This window comes from Caenorhabditis remanei, chromosome V, assembly GCF_010183535.1.
Source record: "Caenorhabditis remanei strain PX506 chromosome V, whole genome shotgun sequence".
Lineage (NCBI taxonomy): Eukaryota > Metazoa > Nematoda > Chromadorea > Rhabditida > Rhabditidae > Caenorhabditis > Caenorhabditis remanei.
The window spans coordinates 2027749-2048792 of NC_071332.1; the positions used below are offsets into that span (position 1 = coordinate 2027749).

At 37.7% G+C, this 21044-nt stretch overlaps 4 protein-coding genes across 4 annotated transcripts; 3 read left to right on the forward strand and 1 right to left on the reverse strand.

Annotated features, from left to right (window-relative positions):
* Positions 1–757: 757 nt before the first annotated feature.
* On the forward strand, positions 758–10353 carry GCK72_016786 (uncharacterized protein; the record flags this gene model as incomplete). The annotated part of the gene is made up of 7 exons (XM_053731689.1): positions 758–801; positions 1888–2071; positions 2951–3199; positions 4377–4544; positions 5996–6347; positions 7391–8052; positions 9982–10353. The coding sequence occupies 7 exons, from the start codon at positions 758–760 to the stop codon at positions 10351–10353; spliced, it is 2031 nt and encodes a 676-aa protein (XP_053580602.1).
* Positions 10354–11954: 1601 nt separating this feature from the next.
* On the reverse strand, positions 11955–14819 carry GCK72_016787 (uncharacterized protein; the record flags this gene model as incomplete). The annotated part of the gene is made up of 4 exons (XM_053731690.1): positions 11955–12215; positions 12285–12421; positions 13245–13438; positions 14788–14819. 4 exons carry the CDS (start codon positions 14817–14819, stop codon positions 11955–11957), a joined length of 624 nt encoding a protein of 207 aa, XP_053580603.1.
* A 28-nt stretch (positions 14820–14847) lies between these two features.
* On the forward strand, positions 14848–16975 carry GCK72_016788 (uncharacterized protein; the record flags this gene model as incomplete). The annotated part of the gene is made up of 4 exons (XM_053731691.1): positions 14848–14921; positions 14973–15200; positions 16203–16772; positions 16837–16975. 4 exons carry the CDS (start codon positions 14848–14850, stop codon positions 16973–16975), a joined length of 1011 nt encoding a protein of 336 aa, XP_053580604.1.
* Positions 16976–19330: 2355 nt separating this feature from the next.
* Positions 19331–20350, forward strand: GCK72_016789 (uncharacterized protein; the record flags this gene model as incomplete). The annotated part of the gene is made up of 3 exons (XM_053731692.1): positions 19331–19479; positions 19525–20100; positions 20194–20350. 3 exons carry the CDS (start codon positions 19331–19333, stop codon positions 20348–20350), a joined length of 882 nt encoding a protein of 293 aa, XP_053580605.1.
* Positions 20351–21044: the final 694 nt, after the last annotated feature.

Sequence of the window (21044 nt, forward strand, 5' to 3'; positions counted from 1 at the left end):
TCGGCCAGCGGATTTTTTACTTTTTGACCATTTTTCGAACTTAGCGTTTGAGTTTTGGGGAAAAAAGGTTCCAAAACGAGAATATGGCTGCTGGCCGAACTTTTTAAAATTAGATTCCTAGGCCATCAACTTCTCTTGGATTGAAACTGGTGGCCTAGAAATCCAAACTGGAAAAGTTCGGCCAGAGTGTAAAAATTCAAGTTTTTTGAGTGTTTTTGAATGAAAATTCTCTTTTGATGGCCGAGTTTTTGCAATTTTTGCGAAAATTCGGCCATCAAAAGGGATTTTTACTCTGAAACTCAAAAAACGAAATTTCACCCTCTGGCCGAACTTTTCCAGCTTGGATTTCTAGGCCATCAGTTTTTTTGACTGATGGCCTAGAAATCCAAACTGAAAAGTTCGGCCAGCAGCCGTATTCTCGTTTTGGAACTTTTTGCCCCTAAAACTCAAAATTTCACTTCGAAAAATGATCGAAAATCTGCTGGCCGAACTTTTTGTATTCCTAGGCCACCGTTTTTTTTTGACTGATGGCCGAATTGTAAAAGTTCGGCCACTGAAAATTCGAGTTTTTGGAATGATTTTTAGATATTTTTTTTTCAAAAACATCAATTTTTCATCAAATTTTTTCTGCAGAGATCTCGTCAATCCCTTCACAAATCACCCTCGAAAAGCGCGTTTTCTACTGTGTAAACGGCTGAAATTACGGCCGGACGACTATCTAGAAGAATATTGTGCAGAATTGGAAGTGGTCAATATCATGCCACCGATTAGAACACCAGTTGATGAGCCAGTGGAGAGATGGTATGGGATTTTTGTGAAAAAAATAGGAAATTTGAGAAAAAGAGCGATTTTAGACTAGAAAATCCGAATTTTCATCGAAAAATTCGCGAAAAAATCGATTTGAGTCGAAATTCAGCTTTTTCTCCAAAAAAAATCGTCAAAAATCACTAGTTTTTCATCGAAAACGCCTAGAAAATGACGTCAAAAGCACGCCAGACTCAACAGAAATTACGCCTGAAAATCAGAGTTTTCAACGAAAAATTGACAAAAATCTGATTTTTTTCCTTAAAAATCCAATTTTCGAGACGAAATTCAGCTTTTTCGGCAAAAAAGGGCGTCGAAGGCACGCCAGACTCAGCAGAAAATAGTAGAATTGATAGTTTTTCGACCAAAAATTGGTTCGGAATCATTGAAAATCTCAATTTTTATACTGAAAATTCCAAGAAATATTGATTTTTAGCTTCAAAACTCGGTTTTTTCAGCAAACAAACTATCTAAAAATTGCATTTTTCTATTAAAAATTAGATTTTCCCACCTAAAACCATCTAAAAATCGCATTTTTCAAATTTTTTCCATCAAAATGTGCCCAAAAATGACCAGAAATGCTCTTAAACGCGAAAAACTAGGTGGCTGGCGTGCGTTTGACGCGAAAAGTAGTGCAAATTTGACTAAAAATGACCGAAAATGTAAAATCGGAAATCTGGCGTTCCTTTGACGCGAAATTTTTTTTCAAATTGTACTTAAAAATGACCAAAAATGCTTTTAAACGCAAAAAAACTGAATGTCTGGCGTGCGTTTGACGCGAAAATCGAAAACTTTGCTGAAAAGCGATGTATTTTGAGCTGGAAACCAGAGTTGCGCGGAAGTGATTTTTTCAAATCCGGAAGTCGGAAGTCGGAAGTGAAAAAATGCCCGGAAGTCGGAATTCCGCGCAACTCTGCTGGAAACCATCTGGAAATGCCTCAAATTCTTTAAAAAATCGGAAATCTGGCGCGCCTTTGACGCGGAAAATCACTGTTTCCAATCAAAATTCCCTTGGAAAAGTGATTTTTAGAATAAAAAACCTATTTCAATCGAAAATTCTCTAAATTTTTTTTCATTTTCCAGCTCCCAATCGTCTTCGGAAGAACCGACAGACTACGTGATGACAAGAAATACGAAAAAGATTCGAGACGGATGCTCATCCGATTATATGCTCTTCTCATCCGATGCTCTCGTTCACATCGCCAACGACGAACGCGCTTCTGAGAAGTACACGTGGCTCGGCGAACGTCTTCGTCTCACTTTCAAAGTTTGTGCTGTTTTCATGGGAAAAAATGGGGTTTTTGAGCTCGAAAAACTAATAAAAATGACATTTTTCGTTCAAAAATCACGTCAAAAATGGTATTTTCAGCTAGAAAAGTGCATTTTTCACACAAAAAAACGGTTTTTTTCGTTCAAAAGTTGGCTTAAAAACCACCGGGAATTCCATTGACCGTAAAAACCTGGCGTACCTTTGACGCGAAAATTTGTGTTAAATTTGACTTGAAGCGATCAGAAAAGCCTCGATAAACAATAGGCTGGCGTGCCTTTGGCGCGGAAAATTGATTCGAACTTGGCCAAAAATGACCAACAATTATCTTACACGCAAAAAACTGGATGTCTGGCGTGCCTCCGACGCGAAAATTGAGTTCAAATCGATCAATTTCTAGTCGGAAATTACGCTGGCGTGCCTTTGACGCTGAAATTTGAGTAAAATCGTCCGGTTTCGAAACGTCCCAGAGGCAATGTTCTACGGTTTTTGAGCGGAAAAAGTTCCGAAAAATACAAAATTTCGCATGAGAAAAAGGGATTTTAATGAAAAATGCACTTTTTCAGTTGAAAAAAGTAGTTTTTCTGCTGAAAATTACATTTTTGATGGAATTTTTGGAGGAAAAATGTCATTTTTATTGAAAAAATGGATTTTCAGAGCTCAAAAACCACTTTTTCCATTAAAAAATCAGTTCCTTTAACTTAAAAAATCGATTTTAATGCAAAAAATGTACTTTTTTCCGAATTTTCCAGTTGAAAAATGCTGAAAATTACATTTTTGATGGAATTTTTGAAGGAAAAATGTCAATTTTATTGAAAAAATCGGCTTTTCCGGGCTTAAAAACCCACTTTTTCCGGGTAAAAATCACAATCTTTTCAGATGATGCGAAGTGACTCTCGCCTCATTCGAACAATGTGTCACAGTCACGGATTCATGCAATGCTCGAGTAAGAACCCCTCAGTCAATGTGATATGGATGGGCGCCCCGGTGAAAAGTGTCAAAATGCGAGAACTCATGCCGTGGCAACGACTCAATCAGTTCCCACGTTCCACCGAGTTGACGAAGAAGGATCGACTCTATGAGAATATCGAGAGATCTAAATCTATTTTTGGAGACGCTTATGATTTTGTGAGTTTTTTTTAGAGAAGGGCTGGCGTGACTTTGACGCGAAAAATCGGTTAAAAATGAGATATTTTGAGCTGAAAACTATCGGAGAAGTCTCAAAACTAGAGGGCTCGCGTGCCTTTGACGCTAAAAATTGAGTCAAACTTGGCTAAATATGCTCCTAAGCGCGAAAAACTGGATGTCTGGCGTACCTTTGACGCGAAAAATTTATTCAAACTTGGCTAAAAACGCTCTAAAACGCGACAACAGGATGGCTGGCGTGCCTTTGACGCGAAAAACTGGGCGTGCCTTCAGCGCAAAAATTGTGCTGAAAAATGATATATTTTGAGCTGGACACCTTCAGGATATGTTTCACAATGTAAAATCGGAAATTTGACCTAAAAAATTACCAAAAATGCTTCCAAACGCGACAACAGGATGGCTGGCGCGCCTTTGACGCGTAAATTGTCTCAGAATGTAACAATTGAATGTGCCGTGCCTTTGACGCGGAAAATTTGATCAAATTTGACTAAAAATGATCAAAAATGTCTCTAAACGCGAAAAACAGGATGACTGGCGTGTCTTTGACGCGAAAAGTGTCTCAGGCTGTAATAATTGAGTCTGGCGTGTCTTTGACGCGAAAAATTAGTTCAAATCGACCAAATACCAGCAGAAATGCCTTTGATTTGAAAATTGGAAATCTGGCGTGCCTTTGGCGCGAAAATTTCTCATAATATATTAATTGAGACTGGCGTACGTTTGACGCGGATAATTTGATCAAACTTGGCCAAAAATGACTAAAAACGCGAAAAACTGAATATCTGGCGTGCCTTTGACGCCAAATATGTGTTTAAATCTATCAATTTCTAGCCAAAAAAGCACTGAAAGGGCTTCAAATTGTAGAAATCAAATAGCTGGCGTGCCTGTGACGCCAAAAATGAGTTCAAATTTGGCCAGAAATGATCCTAAACGCGAAAAACTAGGTGGCTGGCGTGCCTTTGACGCGCAAAAGTGTCAGAGTGCAGTAAACGAGTCTGGCGTGCCTTTGGCGTGAAAATTTGAATAAATTTGAGCTCCTTTAGGTCCCATCGACTCCGAATCTCATGGGATTTTCACAATTCCAGATTCCCCATAGGCTGGCGTGCCTTTGACGCGAAATATTACTATTTCTAATCCTCCTTCTATTTTTCCTTATTTCCAGATTCCCGAATTCTATGTGACACCGCGAGAGAATTCAAAAATGGAAAAAGCGTTCAAACGAGTCACGAAGGAGATTCTGGCGTCCGGTGGTCAACTGTGTTTTCCCGGAGAATTTATTGTGAAACCGACGAATTCAAGACAGGGAAAAGGGATCTTCTTTGCGAATAGTGTAAGTTTGAAAATTGAAGAAAAAACGGGAAAATTTGCGATGGAGCGCACTTGCATAGTGATCGGAAAGTGCGCTCTATTCGAATTTTCATGTTGATAGAGCCAAATTAGCAGTGGAGCGCATTTGCAGCAAAATTACGGTTTTTTCTCGGTGGAGCGCGTTTGTAGAGAGTTCTCAATAGAGCGTGATTGCACTAGCAAGTTGCCAATAGAGCGCAATCGCAACTATCTGAGAAACTGTCAGTAGAGCGTGTTCGTAACGTAAAAATGATAGGTTATCCACAGGGCGCACTTGCTGCAAATTATCAGTAGAGCACGTTTGCAGACAGTTCTCAATAGAGCGCATTTTCTTCTACTAACTAGGGATTCTCTGTAAATCTTAATTTGGGCACTTTCTGAAAGTTTTAGTCTGAAAAAGCCGAAAAAGCTGGAAAAATATGCCGTTTTTTGAAAGAAAAAAAAAGAATTTTTCGTGATTTTTTGAGATTTTTACGTGAAAATCTTAACTGAACCCTCTCGCTGGCGCACCTTTGACGCGTTCTCCCTACCCCTCAATTTCTTGATTTCAGATCCCTGAAAATCCGAAAATTCTGAATAAGGAAATTTTCATTCTGAAAGTGACTTTTTGCACACCAAAACCGCCGCTGGCGCACCTTTGACACGTTTTCCTTACTCTGGCGCACCTTTGACGCGTTTTCCTTACTCTGGCGCACCTTTGACGCGTTTTTCCTACCCTGGCGCACCTTTGCCGATCCGCGTTTCACCGGATTCTGAAAATTCTGAAACTTTTAGAAAATTTAAGTATGAAAGTGCTGAAAATTGACTTTTCTCTCCGTACTACTCCCGCTGGCGCACCTTTGACGCGTTTTTCTTCCCGTAACTCTTACTTTTCAGAAGAAAAACTGGAAAAATTGGCATTTTTTGTAATTTTTTGAGATTTTTACTTTAAAATCTTAACTAAAAACTCTTTCTGGCGCACCTTTGACGCGTTTTCTCTTTCCTGGCGTACCTTTGACGCGTTTCCTTTTCCCTGGCGTACCTCTGACGCGTTTTTTCTACCCTGGCGTACCTTTGACGCGTTTTTCCTGCCCTGGCGTACCTTTGACGCGTTTTCCTTACTCTGGCGTACCTCTGACGCGTTTTCCCTACCTTGGCGTATCTTTGACGCGTTTTCCTTACTCTGGCGTACCTTTGACGCGTTTTCCTTACTCTGGCGCACCCTTGACGCGTTTTCCTTACTCTGGCGCACCTTTGACGCGTTTTCCTTACTCTGGCGCACCTTTGACGCGTTTTCCTTACTCTGGCGCACCCTTGACGCGTTTTCCTTACTCTGGCGCACCTTTGACGCGTTTTCCTTACTCTGGCGCACCCTTGACGCGTTTTCCGTATTCTGGCGTACCTTTGACGCGTTTTCCCTACCCTAAATCTCACTTTTCAATCTGAAAATTTCAGATGTCTGATATCCCAGCAGAGGGACCATTGCTCGTATCTCGTTACCTAAAAGATCCATATCTCGTGAATAATCACAAATTTGATCTACGAATCTACGTGGCGGTGACGTCATTCTATCCACTCGTCGCCTATGTTTACTCGGAAGGACTCGCACGTCTAGCGTCGAAACCGTATGACACGTCGGCCTCCTCCACTGACAGTAATGAATTCGTTCACTTGACAAACTACAGTATCAACAAGAATTCGACGTCTTTTGTAAGAAATGAGAGTATGTCGTCGGAGGATTTGGGACACAAATGGACACTTGGAGCACTTTTGAGATATGTCGAGAATGAGGGAAAAGATGCAAAGTGTGAGTTTGAGAAGTGGAAAAATGAGCTGAAAATCACAATTTTTGAGATTTTTTCATAAAAATCTTTAAAAATTTTGAGTTTTTGAGCATTTTCAGATGGAAAAAACTGGAAAAATGAGCTGAAAATCACATTTTTCGAGATTTTTATATAAAAATCTTTAAAAATTTTGAGTTTCTGGGCATTTTCAGATGGAAAAAACTGGAAAAATGAGCTGAAAATCACATTTTTTTGAGATTTTTATATGAAAATCTTTAAAAATTTTGAGTTTTTGAGCATTTTCAGATGGAAAAAACTGGAAAAATGAGCTGAAAATCACATTTTTCGAGATTTTTATATAAAAATCTTTAAAAATTTTGAGTTTCTGGGCATTTTCAGATGGAAAAAACTGGAAAAATGGGCTGAAAATCACATTTTTGGGGATTTTTCGAGCTGAAAACGTGAAATTTTCCATTTTTTGAGATTTCTACTGAAAAATCTAGAATTTTCAATAATTTTGAGCTGAAAAAGATAGAAAAATTCTCATTTTTTCCTCATTTTTACATGAAATTTGGCTGAAAATCATGAAAAAAACCATAATTTTTGAGATTTTTACTGAGAAAATTTGAATTTTTGCTCATTTTCAGTTGTTTTAGATCGAAAAATCTAGATTTTTCGATGTGAGAATGGGAAAAATGACCAAAAATTCAAATTTCTATTGTAAAAATCCCAAAAAATTGTGATTTTTCATGATTTTCAGCCAAATTTCATGTGGAAATGCTGAAAAAAACATGAAAAAAGGCAAATTTTTTGACAGTTTTTGCTAAAAATTATAGAAAAGATTGAAAAAAATTACAAATAAAGTGAGTTTTTCGACATTTTCAGCTCCAAATTATAGAAAACCGTCGAAAAATTTAGAATTTTTTAAGTAAAACTCTCAAAAAATCACAAAAAAATCATATTTTTGGCGAAAAACTGTCCGTTTTTAAAAGTTTTTTTTGGTAAAAATCTCAAAAAAACTGAATTTTTCCACATTGTTTGCTGAAAATTGACTGAAATTTTGCAGTGCTCATGCTGCGTATCGAGGATCTCATCGTGAAGAGTCTCCTCTCCATCCAGAATTCCGTCGCTACCGTAAGCCGTACCACTCTCAAATTCGCGTGCACAAATTTCGAGCTCTTCGGATTCGACGTTCTCGTAGATCAATGTCTGAAACCGTGGCTTCTCGAAGTGAATTTATCGCCGAGTTTGGCGTGTGACGCCCCATTGGATTCACTTCTGAAAACACGACTCATCGCTGATCTTCTGAATCTCGCTTGTATTCCGTTACTCGACAAAAAAATTATCGATAGTGTGACACCGGCGATTCGAAAATCGATGAACGTCTCTTCGTCACAGGATTCAGATGACGTCGACGATGACGTCGGCGGTGTGGAGCTCGATCCGAAATGTGTGAAGACGTTGAAACGACGTCCGCCTGTCGGACTCAAACGGAGTGTCCTAACGAAGAAAATCGTTTCTGGAACGACGTCAATCGTCCCAAATATCGACAAGAAATTCGAACAAATTGTACGAAAAACGGAGATGGAAGAGACGCGGCGTGGAGATTTCATTCGAGTATTCCCAAGAAATGGCACGTGGGGAATGTATAGTCCTGTGATGGAGGATTTGGGAGCCGACGATTTTGACGAGCGCCTTTTTGAAGAGATTATAAGGAAGAGGAATACGGTAGGTTGGATGAAAATCGCATGAAATTTGACTCTGAAAGGCTGAAAATCATATTTTCACATCGAAATTTGAGTCTGAAAGACTGAAATCTTGCTGAAAACATGAAAAATTCCAATTTTCTGACTGAAAAATTCATATTTTGCTCAAAAACTGGAAATTGATGCACATTGTCAATATAGCGCACTTACCAGATGTTGTCAACAGTTTCTCAATAGAGCGCAATTGCAACTTGCTGAAAATCGGGTTTTCAGAGCGAATATTGAATCTGAAAGGCTGAAAATCATATTTCAAATATCGAAATTTGAGTCTAGAAGACTGAAAATCGCCGCTTTTTCAGAGGGAAAGTTGAGTTTTCTGACTTTAAAAGGCTAGAAATTGACTGCTTTGACTCATTTTTCGCGTCAAAGGCACGCCAGATCTCAAAAAAAGCTGAAAACGTGAAAATTTCAAATTTTCTGACTTCATATTTTGCTCAATAACTGGAAATTGATGCACATTGTCAATATAGCGCACTTACCAGATGTTGTCAACAGTTTCTCAATAGAGCGCAATTGCAACTTGCTGAAAATCGGGTTTTCAGAGCGAATATTGAATCTGAAAGGCTGAAAATCATATTTCAAATATCGAAATTTGAGTCTAGAAGACTGAAAATCGCCGCTTTTTCAGAGGGAAAGTTGAGTTTTCTGACTTTAAAAGGCTAGAAATTGACTGCTTTGACTCATTTTTCGCGTCAAAGGCACGCCAGATCTCAAAAAAAGCTGAAAACGTGAAAATTTCAAATTTTCTGACTTCATATTTTGCTCAATAACTGGAAATTGATGCACATTGTCAATAGAGCGCACTTACCAGTTGTTGTCAACAGTTTCTCAATAGAGCGCGATTCCAGCTCATTTGAGGAAATTATTAGGAAGAGGAATACGGTAGGATTAGAGGGAAAGGATGAAAACAGCGTTTTCAGAGCGAAATTTGACTCTGAAAGACTGAAAATCTTGCTGAAAACATTGTCTGGCGTGTATTTGACGCGAAAAATCTGTTCAAATCGACCAATTTCTGATCATCTAACACTGCTGGCGTGCCTCCGACGCGGAAATGTTTGTAAAATTGAGCTATTTTAGACCCCATCGACTCCGAATCTCATGGGATTTTCAAATTTCTAGATTACCGAAGTCTGGCGTGCCTTTGACGAGAAAACTGTGCTGAATTGGCCGATTAGAATTCTTTTTCGCGTCAAAGGCACGCCAGATCTCTTTTTAAAAAATGCTGAAAACGTGAAAATTTCGAGTTTTTTGACTGGAAAGTACAGATTTCGCTATCAAAAAAACTAGAAATCGAGGCGGATTATCAGTAGAGCGCACTTACCAAATGTTGTCAGTAGAGCGCAATTGCTCACTTATCTAGAAAGGTGTCAATAGAGCGCGATTCCTGCTGATTAAATTTCAGATCGAAAATCCTTTGATTATCACGTTTCAAGGCGTTTTTAATCCAGCAGACATTCAACAACCGGGACGTTTTGAGACATTGATTTTCAGCCAAAAGCTCCGCCCACTTTTTCCAGAAAATCCAATTTTTGACGTATTTGAAAGGTTTTCAGTGGAAAAATACTCGAAATCAAGGGATTTTCGATATGAAATCTGATTTTTCGCCTGAATTTCGAATTTTTAGAATCTGAAAATCATCGATTTTCAGCCAAATAAAGGCTCCGCCCACTTTTTTCTTCTGAAAATCCGTTTTTTTGACATTATTTGACTTGCTGATTTCAAATTCCTCAGAATCTCAGCTATTTGTGAACAGAGTACACCCGGAAATCCAACTTTTTTTTGTCTTAAAATTGAGGGTTTTCAGCAGAAACGTGCTAGGCCCCGCCCATTTTTCTAATTTTCTAAAAACTTTTTTTTTTTGATTTTCAGCCTAAATTTTCCCCATTTTCAGAAAAACTCATCGGACCGCCTCTCCTCCCCACCAGACGCCACAAGCTCCGCCTCCTCATCAGGATACTCATCATCATCGTCATCCTCAATGCATATCGAAGAGGTGTCGGATCTTTTCCACGACGTAATGATGCAATGTGATAAATATCCGACACTCGGAGACGTTCCCATCGAAATTCGTGAAATCATCTCACCGTGGTACGAGGAGGCGTCAGAATACACGAAAAAGATCACTCAGGAAGGGGAGACGTATGCTTGTAAACTGCCGGTCATACGGTCGGCCGCCCGTCTTCGTACTAAAAGTTGTGCGGAGAGTTATGAAGTGAAGAAGATTCAGATGGCCAAGAAGAAGGAGGCCGAAGCGGCGAAGTAAGAGTTTTTTGGAAGGGAAGCTCCGCCCACTTTTTGGCAGTTTTTGGGGGAAAATCGCGTTTTCAGAGCGAAATTTGACTCTGAAATTCGAAGCTCCGCCCACTTTTTAGGTGGAAAATTGCGAAAAATTGGAGAAAATGGTGATTTTCTAGTCGAAATTTCATAGTTTCAGATTCAGATTTATAGATTTACAGCCGAATTTGGCTCTTTTTTTTCTGAAAATGTCGGATTTTCAGATAAAATCAGCTAGGCTCCGCCCCTTGTAGTTTTTAGTTGAAAAGTTGAGAAAAATGGAGAATTTCTGGATTGAATTCAACTTCATTTTCGATTCCGAAAAATTGCCTTTTTTGAGTCTAAAAATGACAAATTTCCTGACAGAATGTGCTAGGCTCCGCCCACTTTTTTTTCCAATTCGACAGAGAATTCAATTTTCGACATTTTTGAAGGTTTTTAATTGGAAAATACTCAAAATCAAGAGATTTTCGATCTGAAATCAAATTTTTCGTCTGAATTTCTGATTTTCTGAACTGAAATTCGTGGATTTTCAGCCAAAAATAGACTCCGCCCACTTTTTTTTCAGAAAATCCGAGTTTTGACAGTTTTGAAAGGTTTTTAATTGGAAAATACTTGAAATCAAAAGATTTTTGGTTTGAATGTAGATTTCTTCTGAATTTCAGATTTTTCAGACACTGAAAATTATGGATTTCCAGCCAAAAGTTGACTCCGCCCACTTTTTTTTCTGAAATTCGCGATTTTCTAAACTTTTGAAAGGTTTTCAGTGCGAAAATACTAGAAATCAAGAGATTTTCGATCTGAAATGAGTTTTTAAGTCTGATTTTCAGATTTTTCAGACACTGAAAATTATGGATTTTCAGCCAAAAGTTAACTCCGCCCACTTTTTTTTCTGAAAATTCGATTTTCGACATTTTTGAAATCGCTCAATTCAAATTCCTTAGAATTCCAGTGATTGGTGAGGCTACACCCAGAAATTCACCTTTTTTGTCTGAAAATGATACATTTTCAGCCAAACTGTGCTAGGCTCCGCCCATTTTTCAGATTTTTCAAAAAGCCAAGTTTTAAACCATTTTCGGTTCCGCTGATTCTGATAATCTGAACAATTTGAGTCTTGGAGGCGGAGCTTGCCTACAGTACCCCAAGTTTCAGATTTTCAATCAAATTTTTCAGAGAAAACGAGCCGATTGTTCTTCACGCTGTCGTCGCGAAACGAGGCGTCTGAGAATCGTCTTTTCTATCATTTTTCAATTGATTTTTCCCCTATTTCTTTGTCTGTTCCATTCCTTTTTCTCCCACAAATATCATTCTCATATATGTCACATCATCCACTTTTTTTCATCATTATTATGTCAGTTTTTATTGTTTTCTTTGAGAAATAATTTCGTTTTTCTCGTTTTTTCTTGTTGTGAACACTATACGTTATCCCTTTCCCCCCAGATAAACACCTTTTATGTTGTTTGTATAATATTCTCCCATTTTAGAGTACCCTGGGGACAAAATGTTGATTATAGTGATGTATTCTGTCAATAGTTTTTTGACACCTTTTATTCATTTTCATTTCAGTTCATTTTTACCAATTATCTTCCATTATTCCTCTTCCTTTCGAATTCGTTTAATTACTTTGTGTATCCCTGCCCATTCTTTTTTATCCAAAGTTCCACGGTAAACCAACACTACAATTGATTGTGGGAGAACGATTGTTCTAATCGAATTAGTGAGCGACGATCCGTAGATTCTTGATTTTTTCACAGTGAAATAGAAATCTTCGTTAGCCAAGGTTATCGTTTTGTTTGCTTCTTTTTTCGAGTCAGTTAGCGAGTAATTTATAATATGTGCGGCGGAATCATCCTGGAATAAGTTCAGCTCACACATAGAAAACGTTTTTCTAAAAACTGTCAAAACTTTCAAGAGACTCACAGTCAGCATCGGCAGTCCTTCGGCAACTCTGAGCGATCGCATTGTGTTGTCAATTATTCCCGAAGTGACCAGTTTTTGGGAAGTATTGAAAATCTCCAGGTTCTCTTGAGCATAATTTACGGCGTTTCTATGGACAACTGAAATTGTAAAAAAAATTACATGGAATGACTCCCGACTGTCCTTGCATTTGCAGCAGAAAGACAGTTGTTTCTCGATGGAGCGCACTTACCAGAATTTATCAATAGAGCATGTTTGCAGAGAGTTCTCAATAGAGCGCGATTGCACTCTTATGTATAAAATTGTCAGTAGAGCGCGTTCGTAACGTTAAAATGATAGGCTATCCACAGGGCGCACTTGCTACAAGCTATCAGTGGAGCACGTTTGCAGAGAGTACTCAATAGAGCGCAGCTGCATCTAATTTGAAATTGTTGTCAGTAGAGCTAATTTTGCGCTCTATTGAGTACTCTCTGCAAACGTGCTCCACTGATAGCTTGTAGCAAGTGCGCCCTGTGGATAGCCTATCATTTTAACGTTACGAACGCGCTCTACTGACAAATTTCTACGTAAGAGTGCAATCGCGCTCTATTGAGAACTCTCTGCAAACATGCTCTATTGATAAATTCTGGTAAGTGCGCTCCATCGAGAAACAACTGTCTTTGAACCGAACTTGGGTGACAGTTTTCCAAAAGCGACTTCTCTGCCGACTGCGCCAGTCGAGCACACTTCTCTTTTGGAGTTCGGGAATATATAAAGAGGCGTTACGGAAGATTGTGGGCAGAGGGCACAGTTGTCCGGAATCCGGAAGTTCCGGGTTTTTTTTTGAAATTCCGGTTCCGGTTCCGGGTTGCGGAATATGAAAATTTTCATTCCGGTTCCGGATTCCGGATTTCGGTTTTTTGAAATTGTTTTCCGGAAAAAAACTGGTCTTTGGTCTTATTGTCGACTTGTTTATCTTTTTACCTGGATTGAAATGTGAATGTCCTTGGCAGTAGTAGAAGTTGTGAGTACGGAGGAAAAAAGAGAATGCGTTGGCTAAATTAAATGTTCGCAGGAAGCTGTTCTCTGGACTGACTCGATATTCATCATATCCTTCCTCATATTCAGCAACTGCAGTCTCGAATTTATCGAGAGCGTCATTAAAGCATCGAGAATTCCTATAACGAAACGTTTTGTTGAACAGGCCTATTGATTGCGAGAAAATATTACATAGGGTCCGAATGGTTCGATCGTCTCAAGTCGAGGACAGTTCTTGTTGGAAATGTTCGATTTTTCGTTTAATTTCTCATAACAACAAAAAACTGTCCTCAAAACCAGAAAAAGTTGTTCACGTTTTTAGTTTGTAGGATTATAATTATTAAGCAGAGTTTTCAAAGGTTCACGAATAATAATAATAATATTTTTAGAAGTTAGTTTTTCCATTGGATTGTCTCCGCTTGGCTTTGTTCATTTCTTGAAGATCTAAACGTTTTGCAATAGTTTGTTTTGTATACAGTGATGAATAATGCGGACAACTTTGGCCGTTTTCAGTGGAAAGTGTCTAACTTTAACAGGGTGTTACGGTATCACTGATTGTCCCACCAAGTCAAATGCTTTTATGAATCGTATAGATCAAAAGTAAAACTTCATGTTTGTAGTTGACAACTTTTTTGTACGGACACACCCTAGAGAGTTATATATCGACAAAGTAATTTCGCTCTCACATGGAATGCATTTTGACTGCCCCCCCCCCCTACCGATTTTTTTTGCTCATTCGATGAGTTTTGTAAATAAACTATGAACCGTAAAGGGTTTCGTGAAGTGACCTGGTTTTTGAAAAATTTAGATTTTTCGAATAAAACATTTTTGTTTTTAGTATTAAAAAAATTTATTTTTTTCAAGGCCTTGATGTAATATGCAAAAAAAGAGATTTTAACATAAATGTAGAAAATTCCAAGGCTTTCAGAGAAAATATAAAATTGTTCAAAAAATTCATTTTTAAATGTGCAATTTTTAAAAAAGCTCCATCTCAAAATTTCAAAATTTTCAAACCGTTCTAAAATATTAAACGAAATAACTTCTTTTTTTTTCAGTTTAGGGTAGAAAGTGCAAAAGATGAATTTATAGGAGGGAAAATCTGTAAATCTATAAATTCAAAACAGAAAAATTGATTTTTCAACTCAAAATTCTTCAATTGAAATTAGATATTTGACTGTATAAACAAATCTCTCACAATACTATGTTACCCTCACTGTGTACTTGCAGATAATGTTCTTGATCTGAGTCCTTTTCAAGACTACTGAAGTCATCATAACAATTAACAATCAAAAAGTCCGTTTCTATGTTTCATGATCCGGAACATACTTTTCATACTTTCATACTTGCCATACTTTTCGGCGTATGTCAACGGAGCGCGGTTTCGCGAGGTTCATCATCATTACCCAGTGTGTTCTTCTGTTGTGTGGGCATCCGCAATTTGTCGTCAGGTACTGTCCATTCAGGAATCAATAGACAGATGTGTACTCACCGGCCCTCTGTCTTTCTTTCTAAGCGGACCATATTATTTCTACTGTTTCACACATGCAAAATGACCTTCCCCCTTCTCAAACTCCCCTTTCTAGCTATCCAAAACGTGTTACAGAATCTTGACGCCCCAGATAAGTAGGTTATCAATTATCAATCTTTTTTAATTAACTTAATTTCCTATATCAGATTCGACTTCTCCACTTGCTCTCGAAAATGTCATCGTCTTGTCAAATGTACGCGTCATCCATACACTGGAATCGATATAATTGTGGGAAGTGGTAGAAGTTATGCATCAGTGATATTAAGAGCTGGAGATAGGACATGCTATGATTGGTACTGTAGAGGACAAGAATATTCGAGGATGAGAGTGAGGAAGGATAGACGAACAGTTGGAGATATGACGATTGTTTTCAGGTGAGTTAGTTTCTCAAAACTGGTGCGAATTATGCATAAGTACTATTTATACATAATTAGGACTAGTCTTAATAGGCTGTTATGCAGTTATAGAAATTTTAGTTCTGATTAAAAAGTGAATTCCGGAATTTTTGAAAATCCGCGCAATATTGAATTTGCTGCGTCGCTGTTTAATTTCGACACGGAGCTTACTAGGGAAGGTCACCGAGTCAGTGCGGAGATTAGAAAGCTGAGAAAATGCTGATTCCACATGTAAATTCAGTTTTTGCCCTCGACGTCTAGTATTTGAGAAAAACAAGGTCAAAGTCAGTTATTTTCACACGTCTGTAAAGTCCAAATTTTGACCTCGTTTTTCTCAAATATCTGACCTGGGGCAAAACCTGTATATATATATTTGGAATCAGCGTTTTCTCAGCTTTCCAATGATATAGGCCACGTCCTGTAACTCGAAAGAAAGTCCGTGACATCTCTAGTTAAAAGAAACTTAATTTTTGAAATTTTCCACCAAAACTGTTCTAGATTACTGGTTCTTCCCCATATCAGAGCTTCCCGATTTCGAAGTGATAAGTATCAAAACCGTCTAATCTTGGTCTAATTACTTGAAAAATAGTCTTGCAATCGGTTCTGATTTGTACCAGCTCTACGGGCCGTTCACAAGCCCCTAGGCACCAAAATGACCCAAGGAACTACTGACGCTTTAAAAGTGCAAATTCTTATTGCAGCTTAAAGGCGTATCGCAAAAAAGGTTTCATACAGTTTACAAAGTTTACTAAATCAACCGTTTTCTACCGAATTCGGCGGATTTGTTGTGTTTTATAGCAATTAAACTTCGAAATTTTCCTTAAACTTATTTTTAATATCCAAAAAGGCACAGTAGATTTCTGTCGCTTTTTCCGTCGCGCTGACTCAATAAAGAAGTAGATTTTGGAGTGATACGGTGCTTTGGGGTTCTGATATGGGCAGTTTTGAATTCACTCCGTCTAAGATTCCCATTTTTTCCAGAAAAAAACCGGATAAAATGGAAACCGGAGGATTGATGGCCGATAAGTTAAAAGTGCTCTATAAATACATATCAGACCTTTTCAACATCCCAATTTTAACATATGAATATGGTAACACATTGAACGTTAAACTCCTCCCAATGGCACTGGGAATCAAAAAATGTGAACAAATGATCATCACGGCAGTGAGAGATTACACTCTCGACATTCCTCATTTGAGATATGTAATTGACAACGTGGAAGTTTCGAAAAAACTGTACATCGGATATTATCCGCATTATTCTGATTTCCGAATGGAATCTGCTAGATTCTCAATGGATATTCTTCATCTAAGCACTGCTGCTTTTATCACACGCGACGTATTTTTAAATATGGACTGTTCCGTAATAGAAATGAATGAGGCTAGTCTATCTTCTGAAGACATTTTGGATTTCATCAATCAATGGTTTTATTCTGAAAATACACGATTTGAGAGACTATTAGTAGAATCAGATAACCTGAAAACCCAATTGGATCTCAATGGTTTTAATCCAAGACCATGGAATTCAAGTGTTAGAGGACAGTACTATGAGTGAGTCTAATTTATTAATTTACAAATTGGATAATTATAAAATGGATAATTATAATTATTTCAGTGAAAGAAAGCATATGAACTTTTCGAGTGGATTGGATATCATCCGAAGCGATGGTCTTCTCGCAACAGTCAAGCAGTCTGAAGCAGGAGCGATGGAGTTCGTTGTTTGGAAGAATCGATTCCCAGTTTATCTCTATTGAAACAGTCTCTCCGTTCCCTTTTTGTATACAATACGAAAACTCATGAGGACTGAAATCATAATTTTGATTTGTTTTAGATCCCGATACTTCAGAAAATTCTAAGAAACTTTTATCACTGACTCGTATGCTGAATATTACTCTAAACCACACAATTCCCGTTCTCCTGACTCAAAAGGAGCTTTCGTGGAAGAGTTTTTCATGCGCTGCCGTGAAGTCCTCGCGGACAAGATTTTTTGTTTTTTCCAACAAATGCTCGTGCTTTCCTCAATTTATATAGCAACCGAACAAAACAACTACAAAACATTGATGGAAACAGTGAACGAACGAGGATTTGAACAAAAATCTTGTCCGAGAGGACTACACGGCCACGTGGAAAAACCGTTCCACCATAGCTCCCTTTTAAGTCAGAAGAACAATTTTGTCCGAAAAAATAAATAAATAAAGTGACTTCAGTCCTCCTTTAAACCTATTAAATCTATTATTCTTATACTGCTACTAATACATAAATAAATTAATTCTCAATATCCTGTATTTTTAAAACTATTTTGTAGTTGTGATTGATAAAAGAACGATTGACCAGATAAGCTCTTCGGTCTTCAGACGATGAAAACTAGATTCTGATTGGAATACAATGTTGACAGTATCAACATGTTGCTCACTGGATTGGGTAATCAAGGTGTTAATACGGCTCAAATTCATGCACCCGAAAATTTGGAAGGCATTTTGTCAATGTTGAATAATAACAATGACCATAATTCTAACAACTTGGGTCGTTTTCAGTTGAAATTGTCCAACTAATCTGATTTCCAACTAATTTGTCTCGAATAAAGAATTTGGAACATTTCATTCTGAAAGTGACTTTTCGCTCCCTAAAACTTCCGCTGGCGTACCTTTGCCGCATTTTCCTACCTGACAATTTTTTGATTCCAGTTGTCTGATAATAATAATAATAATGATCCATTCGATCTTTCGTTGTGCGAGAGAAAAAACCGGGAGAAAACTATAAAAATATACAACAAGAAGGGGTGAATAAATAAGTAAGATGAGTTATAGGATCCGCAAAGAGTCCAGTGCTCAAATTATTGGAAAAATGGTCTGTAATGGGTGTTGGCGGAGTCGAGACGCAAAAGTTTGTTCGGTTACAGTTTTAAGGAAGAAGGGTACAAAATGTTTATGGAGAAATGAATCTTCTTTTAACCGCAAAGTACTCCTTCCACTTTTTTTCAGTTTTATTTTGCAACAGTTATATTTTTCCGATTCCGAAAGTCAAATACCGCCAATATTTGGGAAAACAATTGAGTTTCTTTCATTATAGAACTTCCGGTCGGATCGGGTGGAGAAGTTGTTCCTTCAGCCCTACAATTCTGCCTTTTATTGATTATCTTTCTAATACAAACGCGCTCTGGTGAACTGAACGGTCCTAGTTTTCCCAGAAGTCATATTCTATTGATTTCGTGTGGCTGGGCCTTGTTCGCACTGTTTGCAAAACAGTTTAGAAAAAATGACAATCTCGCTACTCAAACTACCATTTATACCGCTGCAACTAATTCTTCTCAATGCAAGTTTAGCGGAGCTGTAAGTCCGAAAGTTATCAATTAAGAGACACTATCAGTAATAGTAAGAATGTTTGTGTTGATACTTGGCACAGTTGCAAAAAGTTGTTTCAATCCGAACTCTTTTCAAAGCCTACTGACGTCTTCATAGGAAAATATGCCCAAGACTTCTCACTCGAAAATTCATAAAAATTTCAATATTCCAGATAACCCTGCGAAACTTTCTTCTTTGCAAGGGATCAGTACTTGAAATTTATGGCTTCTGTACGAATTATTGATAAAAACGTTGAAAATTGGAAAAAAATTTGATGAAGAAAAAAAACGAATTTATTTGAATTTTTCGCGAACATTTTTTGAGAACAGTTGAAAAAAAAACATAAAAATGGAATTCAGTTCAACGGTTTCTAGAATGTCTGGGGGAAAAAATTTGTCTGAAGATCAAAAACACTCCTTCAATGTACAGAAAGTTTCGCAGAGTTATCTGGAAAATTGAAATTTTTATAGACTTTTGGGTGAAAAGTCAATTATGGGCATATTTTCCTAGGATGACGTCATAGGGGACTGGTGACATATTTTTTGTAAACCACTGCCATAGGGGTACATATGCTGTAAAAAAAGTTCAGATTGAAACAACTTTTTCATCTGTGCCAAGTACCAACACAAACATTCTTACTATTACTGATAGTGCCTCTTAATGAGAATTCAAAATTAAAACTTTTTCAGAATCCATTTCTCTATGATATCCAAAAGATGTTATCGAATAGTAAGAAGACTCAGAATTCCATATTTGACGTTGTTAGAAATGCGGGTCAACAGAGAATCCACGTGTGTTAAGCTGAAATCAGGAAAAGACATTTTAGGGGGTTGGCATTTTTTGAATTACGAGGAAGATGAAGATGAACAGATGAAACCAATAGAAATGACGATTGGAGGGTGTCCCATGAAGACGTGGTGAGTTTTTTTACTGGGAAGTTGCTCTCTATTTCACTTTTTCAGCATCCTCGATGATCACATCTACTCATTTACTCTTCATGATGTCAAGATATCAGTCAGAGCTGGATCTCACTATCTGATGGATTTATTCAAACTAGAAATTTATAAAGCATGGCTCGACGCAGACCAAGTTCCATTTGCGAGAAGTCCTTATTTCTACCCATTTAAAAATTTGAAAGACATATGGATCTTTGGAGAAAAACAGATGGATCCTGACGACTTCAAATACTTAGTGGAGAATATAGCACCAAGTTATAATCTTTCAATCAATCTCCCTTTTGATCCAAAATTCAAATTTGAGACGTTTAAAAGTTATTGTTCGGATTATCTAGCAATCGGAAAAAGAGCTCATTGGATTACAAGCAAAATGTTTCATAGCTTTGATAATGTTCATTTACAACTGTTCGGTTGTAAAATGACTGCAGTGGATTGTCAATTATTTATTAGTCGATGGTTTCACTCGAGTAATACACGGTTTGAAACTTTAATGCTCAAATTTATAAAAGTTCCGGACGCTTATGATTTCACTGGATACGAATTGTTGCCATTTGATAGAGAACGGAGAGGATTCGCGTTCAAGTGAGTATAGTGTGTATCAGAGTTGCATGAGAGTGAACATTTCTTAACCGGAAGTCGGGAATAAAAAAACCCTCTCACTGCTTATTTTTCCAGAACCCGCTTCAACCACTACATAGATTGCACCGACGGATTAGATATCATTCGCTCCGATGGACTGTTAGCAACGATTCTTATCGGACCATTCTGGATCATCTTCCATGTATGGCATGATCGTTTCCCAGATTTGGCAGGGCATACCAGATATTTTTAAATATTGACAACTGATTTTTTTCTCTCAATAATTTTGATGACCCGGCTTGTTTGGAGTCGTTGAATTGGATATCTGAATTCTTCGATTCTCATACTTTTTTTTGAATTCAATGATTCTAACGCTCGATGTCGCACCCTCATTTCTCACCCAATTAAACCGCTCCTCACCCTTCCACAGCCAATATATAATGTCGAGCGCAAGCTCATTACATGCCGCTCTTTTTGATCTTGTTTTTTTTCCGTTCTCTTTGCACTTTCTATTGTTTCCCTTCTGCACCCATTTATCTCTAAACCCATGTAGTAGTTTAATAAATCTTTAATTAGCTCAGATGAGATTGAAAACTTTTTCTAACACTTCCACGGTATCCTCGTGAGTAATATGATAAGAATTGTCAGCTTCTTGCTGCGATCTACAAATGAAACGGCATAAAATTATTGATTTTTCTTGTGAACCAAACCTAGAATTCTATTTTTGTAGTTGACAACTGTTTGATAGCTCTTCTATTTCTCGAGATATTACGGTTGCAAGATGGTGAGTGTTCTCGCTTCTCTCCGTCTCTCTCCCTCTCGCTATTACTTCTTTGAAAGCGCACACCTCAAAAACGTAAGAAGCTATCAAAAATTTGCCTTCAATCTTACAAAAAATTTCAGTACGCCAACTATTACACAAATGTTGATTCTCTGGCTCTTATGCC